At 56.6% G+C, this 16,473-nt stretch overlaps 1 protein-coding gene across 5 annotated transcripts in view; it reads right to left on the reverse strand.

Annotated features, from left to right (window-relative positions):
* CADM3 (cell adhesion molecule 3) overlaps nt 1–16,473 on the reverse strand; it is a 122,042-nt gene that overhangs the window by 35,615 nt on the left and 69,954 nt on the right. For all 5 annotated transcript variants that reach the window (XM_039512648.1, XM_039512645.1, XM_039512646.1 and 2 more), the window contains 4 exons: nt 8,163–8,303; nt 6,835–6,987; nt 6,142–6,279; nt 4,848–5,018 (listed from right to left, as the gene is read on the reverse strand). In XM_039512648.1, coding sequence (XP_039368582.1) covers nt 4,848–5,018; nt 6,142–6,279; nt 6,835–6,987; nt 8,163–8,303 — 603 coding nt within the window. The remainder of the gene's footprint in view (nt 1–4,847; nt 5,019–6,141; nt 6,280–6,834; nt 6,988–8,162; nt 8,304–16,473) is intronic.

Genomic DNA, 16,473 nt, shown 5'->3' on the forward strand with positions numbered 1-16,473 from the left:
TCTACTTCTAGCAAAAAGACATTTTTCTTTTACCTTAATTGTACTACCTTAGGGGCCCGCTATAACATATTACCAACGTTCAATACTGCTGTTTCGGTGGGGCAGCGCTGGGGAAGGAGGGTTTGTTTCCGCGGGGCGGGCGGTGCATGGGGGGAGGAGTATTTCAGGGGGCTTGGCGGTGCTGGGAGGGAGGGGAGTTCGGCGGGGCTGGGGGGGTTGGCCCTCAGCTGTTTTCTTTGGAGTAATATGGCCCTCGCCGCCTTATGAGTTGTGCAGGCCTGTCCTAGAGCAACTGTATGAGCGGTGCTCATCCGACCTGAGGCTGTGGTTGATGGACAAAATGTCAGAGAACCCGCGACATGCAGGGCTGCTGGCTGATGAGTTTGTAAAGAGCCGGTCAGGGGGTGGTGGGGAGGAGTCCCAAAGGAACAGGCCTGCCACGATGCAGAGAGAGAGTCACCCTGGGACCTCCCAAAGGGGGAATAGGGAGAACCCCCTCCCAAGGGGAACATCCAGCGTCAGGGCCAACTGACTGGCTCGAGGGGTCCAGCGGGACATGGGCTGCTATTTCTGTGGCCAGAGAAGCCACATATGGACCCAGTGCCCCAAGCTCAGGGACAGACTGAGCAGACCGAACCCACACCGGGTTAACTGGGTAGAGACCCAGCCGGACGAGGGGCAGGCTTCCCAGGCAATGGGGTCTGGGAGCTTATCAACTGCTCAGGAGAGAGGAGGGCCCCAGGCCAGCTCCTCTAGGGGGCTGGATGTCCCGGACTCAAAGTTCTCCGTTTACAGGGCGGGTGAGGGGCTGTCCCTGCGGAGCGAGTGCCTTGTTCCCCTGGAGGTGGATGGGAGGAAAGTCTATGGATACTGGGACACGTGCGCTGAGGTGACACTGGCCCAGCCCAAGGTGGTAGCTCCAGATCAGGTGATGCCCAACACCTACCTGACCCTGACGGGGGTGGGCGAGACCCCATTCAAGGTGCCCATGGTGAGGGTACACCTGAAATGGGGGGCCAAGGAGGGCCCCAAGGAAGTGGGGGTGCACCACCATTTGCCCACTGAGGAGGACTGGCCAAGCAACCCCCAGGATGTCCTGGTCGTGACTCGTAGCCAGAGCTGGCGAGGGGCACTATGCTCTGACCTCGGGGAGGGTACCTTGCCTGATGCGCAGGATCCTATCCTGGAGGGGAGGAAGCACCCAGGGACATGGCTCAGGGAGGCTGTGGCTTCAGACCCAGCCAGTGAGAGGGAGCCGGTCCCCATCCCTTCCCCAGCTGCTGAGTTTCAGGCCGAGTTGCAGAAAGATCCCTCCTTGCGGAAGCTAAGGGACCTGGCCGACCTCAGTGCAGTACATTCCATGGGGAGAGGTTGCCAGGAGAGGTTCCTGTGGGAGAAGGCGTTCCTGTACCGAGAATGGGCTCCCCCAGGGAAAATGGAGTCATGGGGATAGCAGGAGGCAGCTGGTGGTCCCCCCGAAGTTTTGCCGCAAGTTACTGTACCTGGCCCATGACACCCCTCTCGCAGGGCACCAGGGAATCCGGCGCACCAGGCAGAGGCTGCTACAGAACTTTTACTGGCCTGGGGTCTTACTACGGTCCAACAGTATTGCCAATCCTGTGATCCCCGTCAGAGGGTGTGGAAGGCCCGGGACAAGGGAAAGCGGCTTTGAGACCTTTGCCCATCATAGAGGAACCTTTCCAGAAGGTGGCTACGGACATAGTGGGACCTCTCAGTAAGACGACCCGGTCGGGGAAGAAATACATTTTGGTAGTGGTAGATTTCGCCACCTGCTACCGAGTCAACACCTTTGCCCGGGAAACTGGACAAAGGAAGAGGGGGAGAGAAGGAGGGGGGGAGCCTGCTGGAGGGGTTTTTGGTTTCAATTTTGGGCTGGCTGGGAAGAAGCAGGGAACCCCAAGTCTGGGGTCTAAGATCCTTGCCCCCCAGAGGGACCTGGCTGAGGGGTCCTGGTTGTACCTACAAGCCCTGCTTGGGACTGTCTTCCTGTCGTCTAATAAACCTTCTGTTTTACTGGCTGGCTGAGAGTCACGGTGAATCGCAGGAAGTGGGGGGTGCAGGGGTGTGCAGGGGTACAGCATGTGAAGGGGTGTTTAGTGGTGGGCTGTGTGTATGCGTATTAGTGATTAGCGGTGGGCTCTTTGTGCATGGGGATGGTTAGCAGTGGACTGTGTGTGCATGCAGGCAGTGGTCGGCGGTTGGCTGTTTGTGCATCAAGTTGGCTAGCAGTGGGCTGTGTGTGCATCTAAAGGGTGGTTAGTGGTGGGCTGTGTGTGCATGTGGAGGGTGGTTTGCGGTGGGATGTTTGTGCATGAGGGGTTATTGGTGGACTGTGTTTGTGCGCAGGGAACGGTTAGCAGTGGGCTGCGTGTATGTGGGATGGTTAGCGGTGGGCTATGTGTGTGCATATTAGTGATTAGAGGTGGTCTGTGTGTACATAGTGTTGGTTAGCAGTGGGTGCTTTGTGCGTGGGGATGGTTAGCAGTGGGCTGTGTGTGCATGCCGGGGGTGCTTGATGGTGGGCTGTTTGTGCATGTAGAGGTTGGTTAGTGGAAGGTTTGTGCATAGGGGTGGTTAGTGATGGGCTGTGTGTGTGTGTGGATGGGTTAGCTGTAGACTGTTGAGTATAGGGTGTTGTTTGCGGTGGGCTCTGTTTGAGCGCAGGGTGTGGTTAGCGGTGGGCTGTGTGTGTGCACGGGGGGGTTAGAGGTGGGATGTGTGCACACAGGGGAGGGTGAGTGGTGGACTGTGTGTGTGAAGGAGGGTGGTTAGTGGTGTGCTGTGTCTACACAATGGGGGTTAGTGGTGGGCTGTGTGTGTGTAGGAAGGTGGTTAATGGTGTGCTGTGTCTACATAGTGGGGGTTAGTGGTGAGCTGTGTGTGTGTAGGCGATGGTTAGCGGTGGGCTGTGGGGGGGGGGTTAGTGGTGAGCTGTGTGTGTGTAGGCGATGGTCAGCTGTGGGCTGTGTGTGTGGGGGGGGTTAGTGGTGAGCTGTGTGTGTGTAGATGATGGTTAGTGGTGGGCTGTATGTGGGGGGGAGGTTAGCAGTGAGCTGTGTCTATGTAGTGGGGGTTAGCGGTAGTCTGTGTGTGCATAGGGGATAGTTAGACATGGGCTGTGTGTACGTAGGGGGTGGTTAGTGGTGGGCTGAGTGTATGTAGGGGCTCGCTAGCGGTGGGCTATATATACGTAGGGGCTGATTAGCAGTGGGATGTGTGTGTGTTGGGGTGGTTAGCTGTGGGCTGTGTGTGCATCAGGGACAGTAACAGTGGGATGTGTGCACATAAGAGTGATTAGCAGTGGGATGTGTGTGTGTTGGGGTGGTGAGCGGAGGGCTTTGTGTGCATCAGGGTGGTTAGCGGTGGGCTGTGTCTGTATGAGGTGGGTAGCAATGGGTTGTGTGCATAGTGAGGTAGCAGTGGGCTGTATGTGCATCAGGGTGGCTAGTGGTGGGATGTGTATGTGCATTGAGTGGTTAGCTGTGGGCTGTGTGTTTGTATGGGAGGGTTAGCTGTGGACTGTGTGAGTGTAAGGCATGGCTAGCGGTGGGCTCTGTGTTTGCGCAGGATGTGGTTAGTGTTGGGATTTGTGTGCGCGTAGGGGGTGGTTAGTGGTGGGTTGTGTGTATGGACAGGGGTGGTGAGTGGTGGGATGCATGTGTGTAAAGGGGTGTTTAGTGGTGGGCTATGTGTGTGCATATTAGTGATTAGCGGTGGGCTATTTGTGCATGGGGGTGGATAGCAGTGGACTGGGTGTGCATGCCAGGGGTGGCTGGTGGTGGGCTGTTTGTGCATTAAGTTGTTTAGTGGTGGGCTGTGTGTGCACGTAGAGGTTGCTTAGTGGTGGAAGATTTGTGCATAGGGGTGGTTAGTGGTGGGCTGTGTGTGTGGACAGGGGTGGTTAGCAGTGGGCTGTGTGCGTAGGGGTGGTTAGCAGTGGGCTGTGTGCGTGTTGGGGTTGGTAGCGGTGGGCTGTGTTTGCACATAGGGTAAAGGCACCAGAATAATTGTACAAGTGGGGGGGCCACCAGAGCCAGACTTTTTAACATGGGTGTTGTTCAGTGGTGAGGGAGTGGCATTGGTTAGTGGCAAGCTGTGTATGGGGCGTGGTAGGCCATGAGCTGTGTATGGGGGTGTGGCAGTCAGAGGGCTGTGGGGGGGGGTGGTAGGCAGAGGGCTGTGGGGGTCTGGTAGCAGAGGGCTGTGTGGGGTGCGGCAGGCGGTGGGCTGTGTGTGGGGGGGTGGTAGGCAGTGGGCTCTGTGTGGGGTGGAAGGAGGTAGGCTGTGAGAGGAGTGGTGTCAGGCAGTGGGCTGTGTGTGTGTGGGCGGTAGGCAGTGGACTCTGTGGGGGGTGGCAGGAGGTGGGCTGTGTCGGGGCTGGTTGTCAGAGGGCTGCATGGGGGGTGGCAGGTGGTGGGCTGTATGTGTGTGAGGGAGGTGGCAGAGAGTGGGCTCTGTGGGTGGTGGCAGATGGTAGCATATGGGTGTGGTAGTCAGAGGGCTGCGTGGAGGATGGTAGGCAGAGGGCTGTGTTGGAGGTAGTAAGCCATGGGCTGTGTATCAGGGGTGTCAGGCGGTGGGCTGTGGGCTGTGGTGGTAGGCCGTGGGTTGTGTCTATTGTGTGTGGGGTTTGTGGGCTGTGGGGGGTTGGGGTGCGCTGTGAGTGGGCGCGGGGTGTTCATGTGAGGCAGGGTGTGTCTGCGGAGGACGGGTCACTGGCTCATGCCTTCTTTCAGTCTCATCTGCACCTCGTCATGCTCGCGCAACACTCCAAGCACAGTCCCTGGATGCCTCCCCCTCCCTCGCTGTGGCTGGCCTGTACGTACAGTGGACCTGCAGTTTCTGGCTGGTGGATCTCTCTGAGTTCTGCAGGGACTCATGATCCACTGTGCAGGTCACCTCCACGTCGTTGTCTTCTTTGGTGACGGTGAACTCAACGCGGCTGGTGACGGTGAAGGTTTTCCCATTGGAATCTTCCGTCACCTCGGAAGGCCCACCTTTGGGGGGCAAAGGAACAGGTGCTATCAGCATGGGGCCTGCACAGGGCATGGGAATGACTCTATCTCACCCACGAGGCCCATCTGCACCTCACCCATTGCTTCAGAGCAAGGGACAGGAGCTGCTAGTGATGGGAGAACCTCAGCTAGTGGTTAGCTGGTGCCCTGCAGGAGGGTGCACGGCCCCTCCACCAGTTATCTTGGCCTGTCTGACTGGTCCTGAATCCTGGGTCTGGGGCCCCGGGGCCCCTTGGGGCAGAGACTGCCACAGGCAGTGTACTGGGCACAGCGGTTACCAGTCTTCCTTTGCAGTGTCACTGAGCATCCCCTTGGTCGTGGTTCGAGGAGGCATGGCTGGAGCCTGACCTGGTGTCTCAGGGCAGCTCGTTGTGTTGCCTCCCACCCTTGTGTCCTCAGATTCAAACAGCCCCACTGTACCGGCCCTGCTCTCCCTGGTGGGCCCCGACATTCTCCCATGTGGGGTCTGAGCAATGGCCAGGTCACCTGAGAGCTGCCTCCACATCTCCAATGTACTGAGTGCTGGCCCCTGGCTTAGGGCCCAGGTCAGGTCATTCCCCGCAGGGCACAACACGTTGCCTTGGGCACCGAGTCCTCACTGGCCCCTGGGGGCAGGTCCCTCTAGGGTTCCTCACTCTTCCCAGCCCTCATTATTACTGAACCAGGCTCTGTGCCGCCTCCCTGCTCCCCCTTCTTAGCAGATTCACAATGCAGCCCAGTGCTGCAGGACCCTCTGCCACCCGCTGCTGCCTGTGGCCATGCTGCAAAGGGACCGTGAGTTTTACTCTTTGTTTTCTGTCTGCCTCAGAGCCTGGTGATGCTTTACCCCTTCGCCTACCTCAGGCCCTGGGGCGTGGCTCCCTCTCTGCAGGCTCAACCCCAGGGAAAGATCTTTGCTAAGGTGCCAACCTGCCTGCAGTGGCCAATTAGGCCCCGGGGACAGCAGTGCCCCAGCCTAAGGGGCAGCCTCAGCTTTTTACTGAGCAGGGCCAGGTTCTCCCCTTCCGTTGCAGGCCAAGCTGCAAGGTTCAAGCCTTACCCAGCTTCACCAGAGCTGGGCTCTCAGTATGCCCTGGTGCCCTGCAGCCTAGCAGCCAGCACCTACCCTGCAGCTCCTTGTTGCCTTTCTTCCAGCGGAGCTGGGCAGCTGGCTTGCTGCCAGAGGATCTACAAATCAGCTGGGCCATCTCTGTCTCTCGGATGGGCAGCTCGTAGCCAAAGATTTGAGGGTTCTGGGGGATTCCTGGGGGAGGGGCAAGAAACAGAGAACGTCTCGTCCCTCCGCACTCCTGAACTGCCCTCCTGACGGCTCCCGAGCATGCGCAGGACAAGGGCAGGCACAGACACACAAGAAGACACACAGATACACAGGCACACATATACACAACACTGGGGCACATACAGACACATGCACAAAAGGGCAGGGGCAGACACACGGACACATGCAGACACATGGACACAGACATACATGGACACATGCAGACACACACACACATGGACACATGCAAACACATGGACACGCCCAGACACGGAGCCCTGGCTGGGCTCAGGTTGGAGCTGTGAGGAGAATCCAGGCCCTGTAGCTTGGAGGGGAGCCCAGGAGCATCCCAAGGGGCTGTGGCCAGGTCTCTGGGGCCCGGGGCACCCACCCTTCAGCAACAGCAGGGAGCCCAGCTCCAGGAGCTGGCAGGGTGGGGGAGGGGATCATGTGGGCTGCTGCCAGGCCAGGATCACACTCACTGGGCCCCGTGCGCAAGCAGGCTCCAGTCCCCAGGGGAAGGGAGTCACAAACGCTCACCCAGCACGGTGACGAGGGCCTTGGTCGTCCGCACAGGCATGGTGAAGATGGAGCAGGTGTACTCGCCCTCGTCCGCCAGCACCACGTTGCTGATGCTGATGGCCAGCTCGTTGGGTGTAGACTTCACCAGCTGGATCCTGTTATCCCGGAGCGCTGCGGCCAGAGCGAGAGTGATTAGCGATGCTGGCCGGCCAGCTGACCGGCAGAGGTGGGTACGACTGCTGGGGCCAAGAGCCAGCAGGAGCCTCCAGGTCACATTTCAACCCATCAGCACATGCTCCTGCCTGAAGGGCACTGCTTTCCCTCCCCACATGGGGCACTGCTTCCCTTCATCCCATCCCCATGGGGCACTGCTTTCCCTCCCCCCATGGGGCACTGCTTCCCTTCGTCCCGTCCCCATGGGGCACTGCTTTCCCTCCCCGCATGGGGCACTGCTTCCCTTCGTCCCGTCTCCATGGGGCACTGCTTTCCCTCCCCCCATGGGGCACTGCTTCCCTTCGTCCCATCCCCATGGGGCACTGCTTTCCCTCCCCGCATGGGGCACTGCTTCCCTTCATCCCATCCCCATGGGGCACTGCTTTCCCTCCCCCCATGGGGCACTGCTTCCCTTCGTCCCGTCCCCATGGGGCACTGCTTCCCCTCCCCCCATGGGGTACTGCTTCCCTTCGTCCCGTCCCCCTGGGGCACTGCTTCCCCTCCCCCCATGGGGCACTGCTTCCCCTCCCCCCATGGGGCACTGCTTCCCTTCGTCCCGTCCCCATGGGGCACTGCTTCCCTTCGTCCTGTCCCCATGGGGCACTGCTTCCCCTCCCCCCATGGGGCACTGCTTCCCTTCGTCCCGTCCCCATGGGGCACTGCTTTCCCGCCCCCCATGGGGCACTGCTTCCCTTCGTCCCGTCCCCATTGGGCACTGCTTCCCCTCCCCCCATGGGGCACTGCTTCCCTTCGTCCCGTCCCCATGGGGCACTGCTTCTCCTCCCCCCATGGGGCACTGCTTTCCCTCCCCCCATGGGGCACTGCTTCCCTTCGTCCCGTCCCCATAGGGCACTGCTTCCCCTCATCCTCACAGGGAACCGCTGCACCTCATCCGTGCCCCCCCTCCACAGGTCAGGGAAGGAGAGGGGGCGAAGGGGAAGTAGTGAAGTATTGCTTCCCCTTTCCGCTGCCCCCCTCCCTTGGGGCCCCATTCCCTCCCACCCCCTCCTCACGCAGGGGGAAAGGCTGAGGAATGCTCTCTGGAGCCTCTTCCCCTCACAGCCAGTCTAGCCCGAGGCCCAGGGAGCAGTGAGCGGGGCCTTTCTAGGCCCAGCTGGGGCTGCTGGCAGTACCTCGTTTCTCCCCAAAGTACAGCGTCTGCTGGGCTGGGTTGGACCACTGCAGTGAGGAGTCGTCGGGATCCTCCACCTGGCACTTCAGCACCACGGTGCCACCTGCCACCACCGTCTCATCAGATGTTGTGGGCTGGCTCTCTGAGGGCAAACAGGGAGACATCAGCTTGGGCTGACCCCGCTGCTCCAGGGCCCGCCCTGTGCTGGGCACCAACCCTCTCCTAACAACCCGGGCTCCTGCCCTGTGTGTGTGTTGCATTGCAGGCGTATATGAACAAAGCTTTTTAGTTAGTTTGATTGGCAGTAAAAGTTATTTATTTTTTTTTAGCATATATTTTTATATTTTTGAAGCAGGCAAGCAAGCAGTTGCTAATTGGTTAACAAAATTAACACAGCTGCAGCTGTAACTTTATAGGGTAATTATCATCCTAACACCTGTTTGACTTATTATTCTATTTACAATTAGCTGGCCGCTCAAGGCCAGCCCTTTACACACAGTTTCCAGCGTAATCGGCTCGTCCCAAAAGCCTAAACAATCTCAGCATTTCACATTCCATTCCCAACATGTGTGCTGGGATGAAGGTGAGAGACCATCTTTGGCCAGATGGGAGCGTGACCCCTGCCGCTGGCTGACCTTGCTGCATGTCTGTGCCTGGGCCTTGGGAGGCACATTCCAGCCACCCCACTCTCTGGGGTCATGGCCCCGAGTTCTCATCCCACCTCTGCTCCTTTGCCTGGCCGGAGCCAAAAGCCCCTGGCCAGTAGCCCCAGCACACACCACTGGCTGTAGGCGGCTCCACTCCCACTGGCTGTATAAAGAGGCCTTTCTCCTGTTGTGCCCAACTCTGCCCTCCCCATCCCACCCCTAGATAGCAGCTGCTGGGTGCTCTGCCAGGGCCCATGCCCACAGCAGGACAGCACACTGGCCATGTGGGTTGGGTGCAGAGTCAGCACTAGGCCGGTCATTCACCCTGGGCTCGCTGGCATCACCCACATGGAGCAGATCCTGATTCCAGGCAGCACCTGGCACTGCTCTTTCCATAGGGACGGGCGCGGCCTTCTGCCTATGATGCATCCTGATGAGGATCTGCGCCTGAGCCCCACCATGTATGTCAGAACTGCCAAGGGCAGTTGGGACTGTAACCCATGAGCCCACCAGGGACAGCCTGATGCAATGCAAATCCCCTGCCCAACAGGGACAGCCTGGTGCAGCGCAAATCCCCTGCCCAACAGGGACAGCCTGGTGGAGCGCAAATCCCCTGCCCAACAGGGACAGCCTGGTGCAGCGCAAATCCCCTGCCCAACAGGGACAGCCTGGTGCAGCGCAAATCCCCTGCCCAACAGGGACAGCCTAGCAAAGTGCGAATACCTCGCCCACCAGGGACAGCCTGGTGCAGCGCAAATCCCCTGCCCAACAGGGACAGCCTAGCAAAGTGTGAATACCTCGCCCACCAGGGACAGCCTGGTGCAGTGCGAATACCTCGCCCATCAGGGACAGCCTGGGGCAGTGTGAATCCCCTGCCCATCAGGGACAGCCTAGCACAGTGCAAATCCCCTGCCCACCAGGGACAGCCTGGTGCAGTGTGAATCCCCTGCCCACCAGGGACAGCCTGGAGCAGTGTGAATACCTCGCCCATCAGGGACAGCCTGGGGCAGTGCAAATCCCCTGCCCACCAGGGACAGCCTGGTGCAGTGTGAATCCCCTGCCCACCAGGGACAGCCTGGTGCAGTGTGAATCCCCTGCCCACCAGGGACAGCCTGGAGCAGTGTGAATACCTCGCCCATCAGGGACAGCCTGGGGCAGTGTGAATCCCCTGCCCACCAGGGACAGCCTGGTGCAGTGTGAATCCCCTGCCCACCAGGGACAGCCTGGGGCAGTGTGAATCCCCTGCCCATCAGGGACAGCCTGGGGCAGTGCAAATCCCCCGCCCATCCCGAACAACTGGGCGCAATGCGAATCCCCTGCCCATCAGGCAGAGGCTGGACCAGCAGGACTTGTCCTCCACTCCAAGAGGGACAGATGGATGCAATGAACAGAATAATGATAAATAATAATCAACTAAAGAGGTGGGCAGGGCTCAGCCCATGAGGGAGGAAGTGGGGAAGGGGCACCTCACAGAGTGGGGGAGGGCTGGCTTATGGGGGTTGGGGAGGCTGAGTCCTGGGGGAGCTTCTGGCTACCCTGGAGCATCAGGGTGGATGGCCCCTTCTGGGGGGTGGGGAAGGGCATGTCAGCCCAAAGGGAAGGGAATGGGGGACCCCAGAGGCTCCCCCTCCCATGTTCTCTCTCCCCTTCAGTCCGAGGTGGGGAGCAGGATGCAGGTGTTGGGCTGAATATCTAGGAAGGAGCTTCCTGCTCCAGGCCTATGGCTCCCCTGCCCTCTCAGGGTGCCCAGCTGGCTCCAGCATGCCCAGAGATTCTGGAGGCTGCTGCAGGGAGCAGAGCCAGCGGCCAGCTCAGCAGCAGGCTGGTGCAAACTGCAGGCTCGTGATAGTGCTGACCACGCCGCGGGTCCCCACGCAGCACGTGCAGCAGGAGAGGCCAGGCCAGTCCCTCAGAGCTAATCCATGCTGGGCAGGGGGCCAGACACAAAGCGCCCTGCTGCCCTGAGTGCAGGCTGTGAGACTCACGGGGAATGCCAGCTGATCCCTCCTTCACGTGGGGCTTTGTCAGGAGTGGGCACCTCTGGGAATGGAGATTGTATGGTGGGCCATGAATGCCCACAAAGTGGGGGTTGGTGTGCGGGAGGGGGTGAGGGCTCTGGCTAGGGGTGCAGGCTCTGGGGTGGGGCCAGAAAAAAGGAGTTCAGTGTGTGGGAGGGGGCTCCAGTCTGTGGTGGGGGGTTGGGATGCGGGAGGGGATGAGGACTCTGGATGGAGGTGCAGGCTCTGGGGTTGGGCCAGGGATGAGAGGTTTGGGATGCAGAAGGGGGCTGAGGGTGGAGCAGAGGAGTTCAGAGTATGGGAGAGGGCTCTGGGCTGAGGCAGGGTGTTGGGGTGTGGGAGGGGGTATGGGCTCTGGGCTGGGGTTGTGGGTTCCACAGTGGGGCCAGAAACAAGGGGTTCAGGGTGCGGGAAGGGGCTCCAGGCTGGGGCAGGGGGTTGGGGTGCTGGAGGTGAGTACTCTGGCCAATGGGAGCTGCAGAATCAGCACTTGGAACGGGCAGCATGCAGAGCCCCTGGCTGCCCCTACGTGTAGGAGCTGGAGATAGGCATGCCACTGCTTCCAGGAACCATGCAGAGCCACGGCACACGTGGAGTGGGGCAAGCCCCCAACCCCGCTCCCAGGCTGGAGCTCAAGGGCTGGATTAAAAGGTCTGATCAGCCGGACTCAGCCCACGGGCTGTAGTTTGCCCCACCCCTGGTCTATGTGGAAGCATTTAACATGTGAGAGTGTAAGGTGTGTGTGTGTGTACATGTAACGTGTGTATGTCTGCATATATGTAAGTATGTGTTTATGCACATATCAGTGTTTTGCAGTTTGTGTGTGAATCCGAGTGTGTGTGTGTGTATCAGCGTGTGTTTGTGTGTGTATCAGAGTGTCTGTTATGGGCTAGGTGAAAACTTGTTATGGATTGAGTTAAACCCTTTTGAGACAGGTGTGAATGAACCCCTTCAATTAACTAACTGTCAGGATGAGTTAGTCAGAATCCCCAGCCCTAAGATAAAAGGGGACAGACAAGAGTTTGGACTGAGTGGGCAGAGGCCAGGGTTTTGCTGAGTAGTGAGAGAGAGAGAGAGAGAGAGAGAGAGAAGGCAGAACACACAGAAACTGAGAATAGACAGACAAGGGACAGAGAGAGGCTGAGGCAAAAAGCAAGGAAGCCAAGCAGTAGCCAGTGAACACAGTGGGTAACTCTGCACTGCAATTAAAACCTGCTGCTGGCCTGTGCCAGCTGACTTGGACTCGGGGCGGGGGTCTCTGGAGAGGGGAAGTCAGGGAGCGGGGCAGGGGGTGGATGAGGCATGGGAGTTCCGGGGTCTGTTAGGGGACAGGGGGTGGATAGGGGTCAGGGCAGTCAGGGGACAGGAAGCAAGGAGGGTCCTGGGGGGGCAGTTAGGTCTCTGGAGGGGTGGTCAGGGGGCAAGGACCTGAGGGGGGTTGGATGAGTCGGAAGTTCGGGGTGAGGGGGCTGTCAGGAGGCAGGGGTGTGGAGAGGGGTTGCGGCAGGCAGGGAGCAGGGGGGGTTGTATGGGTCGGGAGTTCTGGGAGTTCCAGGAGTCTGCCTGGGGGTGGGGGGGTGGATAAGGGTTGGGGCAGTCAGGGACAGGTAGGGGGTAGAGTCCTAGGGGGGCAGTCAGGGGACAAGGAGCAGGGAGGCTTAGATAGGGGATGGGTTCCTGGGGGGCAGTTAGGGGCAGGGGTCACAGGAGGGGGTAGTCAGGGGACAAGGAGCGAGGGGGTTGGAGGTTCTGAGGGGGGCAGTCACCCAGCCCTCTGCCCTGCACCCCCACACACACCTGCCGTTGGCCCTGTACCTCCCTCATACACACCCAGACCTCTGCTTGACTTCTTCACCCCTCCCCCCACGACCCCAGCCCTGACTCTGGCACCCCCACACATCCCCAGCCCCTCCTCTGCCCTGACATCTGCACACACCCCCACATCCCCAGCCCCCCCACACCCAATGCACCCTCACCCTGAGCACCAAATGGGAGCTCCTGCACCCCCACCCCACATTCCCACCTGCATCCCTCGCATCATATGGGAGCTGTCCAGGTAAGTGCCCCCACACCCAAACCTCCTGCCCCAACCCTGAGCCCCCTCCTTCATTCTAGCTCTTGGCCAGACCCTTCACCCCCAGCCCTGTGCTCAGTGCACTCCCACTCTCAGCTCAGTGCAGAGGAAGAGAATGGGCCAGAACCAGGGAGAAGGTAGGTACCCACTGTATGTGGGCAGGGCCGGGACCCCAGACTGGCAGTGAGCTGAGTGGATCCGGCAGTCAGGATCCCAGCTGGCAGGAGCCGGTGGATGGAACCCCTGAGAAGCCGTGGGCTGAGCCACTCAGCCCACTGCTGGTCTGGGGTCTCAGCAGCTGGCCCCGCACAGCCTGCTGCCGGTCTGGGGTTCTGGCTGCTGGACCCTCAGCCCGCTGCCGGCTTAGGTGAACAGAACCCCAGACCAGCAGCGGGCTGAGCGGGCCGGCGGCGTAAGATCAACATTTTAATTTAATTTTAAATGAAGCTTCCTAAACATTTTGAAAACCTTGTTTATTTTACAATACAACATTCGTTTAGTTATATAATATATAGACTTATAGAGAGAGACCTTCTAAAAAATATTAAAATGTATTACCGGCACGCGAAACCTTAAATTAGAGTGAATAAATGAAGACTTGGCACACCACTTGTGAAAGGTTGCCGACCCCTGCTGTATAGTAATGCCCATTGGCAAAAATAATCCCAGCTATACATACAAAATATGGGATCTAAATTAGCTGTTGCCACTCAAGAAAGAGATCTTGGAGTCACTGTGGATAGTTCTCTGAAAACATCCACTCAATGTACAGCAGTGGCCAAAAAAACACTAATAGAATGTTAGGAACCATTAGGAAAGGGATAGATGATAAGGCAGTAAAAATCATAATGCCACTAAAGAAATCCATGGCACGCCTACACCTGGAACACTGTATGCAGTTCTGGTCACCCCATCTCAAAAATATAGTAGAAATGGATAAAGTACAGAGAAGGGCAACAAAAATGATTAGGGGATGGAACAGATTCCATATGAGGAGAGATTAAAAAGACTGGGACTGTTCAATTTAGAAAAGTGATGACTAATGGGGGGTATGATAGAGGTCTATAAAATCATGAATGGTGTGGAAGTGCATAAGGAAGTGTTATTTATCTCTTCACATAATACAAGAACCGGAGGTCACCCAATGAAATTAATAGACACCAGAAAACAAATAAAAGGAAGTACTTCTTCACACAACACACAGTCAACCTTTGGAACTTGTTACCAGGGGTTACTGTGAAGGCCAAAAGCATAACCGGTTTATCTATCGCTATTAGCCAAGATGGTCAGGGATGTTACCCCTTGTTCCAGGTATCCCTAAACCTCAGATTGCCAGAAACTGGGACTGGATGACAGGGGATGGATCACTTAATAATTACCCTGTTCTGTTCATTCCCTCTAAAGCATCTGGCACCAGCCACTGTCAGATGACAGGATGATACTGGACTAGATGGACCATTGGCCTGACCCAGTATGGCCATTCTTATGTTCTTATGACATGTCTCCTTGCAAATCAAGCACCACCTAGAGTGATCTCTGGTGACGTACTTAAGGTGGTGTGGTTGTGTAGTCAGTTTATGTCCATCGCTGGCCGTCTTGTCACATCACCAAAGCTTTTGATGCCCTATGATCATGGGCCACACAGTGGCATTCCGTGGTACGCACATTTTGTAATTCGTTGGTCTTCCAGTCTAATAACATATCCTCACAACTGCATAGGCAAGACTGGAGTGGTCTATGTGTCACAGGCGCTAATCAAACCTAAGTGTCAAATCCACTCAAATAGAGGAGGCAACTTTGCCCTTAGTCCATGGATATAAAAGGTTACATGACTTTATTTAGGAGAGGCCAGTGTTAGCTGAAACTGACCACAAACCACACACTGTCATTTCCAAAAGGGGCCTGGTCACTCCAAGAACAGAGGTGAATTTGTAAGTTACAAATGTATCATTTGCAAATTGGATAAAACCTGGGAGCGATTGGGTGGCTGCAGACCCACACTCTAGAGCAGTGGAGCAAAGTTCATAGGTTCATTCTGATAAACAAAACCTGGACAAAATGTGGACTGTGATTGCCAGAGCAACTGCTCAGGATTACACTTTACAGAACATAATCAAGACTATTAGCACCAGGTGGCTGGGACAGCATATTCCAGCCCCTATTAGCAATTCCAGGGGAGCTCTCAATACTAGAAGGGATTTTGCTTAAAGGCAGCATGATAGTGATTCCTAAGGTGTTACAGAAAAAATATACTACAAGGATACATGAAGGTCATTTAGAGCAGTGGTTCTCAACCTGTCCAGACTACTATGACCCTTTCAGGAGTCTGATTTGCCTTGCATGCCCCAAGTTTCACCTCACTTAACAATTACTTGCTTACAAAATCAGATATAAAAACACAGCAGTGTCACAACCCACTGTTACTGAACAATTACTGACTTTCTCATTTTTACCATAGAATTATAAAATACATTGATTGGAATATGAATATTGTACTTATATTTCAGTGTGATACATGAGCCTGTTTTTCACTTGAGAGCCTCGGCTGAAGCCCGAACCAAGGCAGCGCGGCTGAAGCATGTAACTTAGTTTCGCGGCGCCCCCTGTGGCAGAAAACCCTGAGCAACTGTCCTGCTTGCTACCCCCTAATGCTGGCCCTGCACTTTCAACCGCCTCCAAACCCATCCCTTTACACACACCCCACGGGGAGCAGCAATCCCCAGGTTGAGATCCACTATCTAGATCAGTTGAGTACCCCCGGGGAGACCTTTGAGTACCCACAAGGGTACATGTGCCCCTGGTTCAGAACCACTGATTTAGAGATTGAAAAATCTGAGAGAAAGGCAAGAGACATTTTAAACTGGCCTCAAATGAACAGCGACATCAAGAACATTGTTAAGGCTTGTTGTATATATCGAAAATAAAGGACAAATCAGGAGAAAGAGCCCATGCTGGTGGGCTCCCCTGGAACAACATAGGCAGAGATTTTTTGACAGGAAACATTATGTACTTTTCCTAGACATTATTCCCACTTCCCTGAGACAGCCGTGCACATCACATTTACTCGTCACGGCCTGTCTTACACAGTAACCTATGACAATGGGTTGCAGTTTAGTGGGCAAGAGTTTAAGCAGTTTGCAGTGAAGTTTGGGTTTGGACATGTAACAGCTAGTCCCCATGATCCCCAATCCAAGGAGCTAGTGGAAAATGGTGTCAAAATAATAAAGCACCTACTGAAAGAAGCGACTGAGTCAGACTTTGATCCACATTTAGCACTGTTAAATTGCAGAATGGCACCAATGAAGCCTGGAGTTATCACCTGCTGACATTCTGTTCCACAGCAAATTGAAACCAGAATACCAGCACTGTTAGAAACTGAGGTCAGAGTCACTGGGGACTTGCAGACATATATAGAGACAGAGAAGGCCAAACAAAACCCATGATTTGGCATGCCAGGAGCTTCCCCCGACTTCATGGAAATGAGGCTGTGTCTCTATGATGAGGAACAATGGCCGCAAACAGCAGTGGGGTCACAAAAGGGCATGCTGCGATTTTATGAGGCTGTCACCCCAG

Source organism: Mauremys reevesii, linkage group 24, assembly GCF_016161935.1.
Source record: "Mauremys reevesii isolate NIE-2019 linkage group 24, ASM1616193v1, whole genome shotgun sequence".
Taxonomy (NCBI): domain Eukaryota; kingdom Metazoa; phylum Chordata; order Testudines; family Geoemydidae; genus Mauremys; species Mauremys reevesii.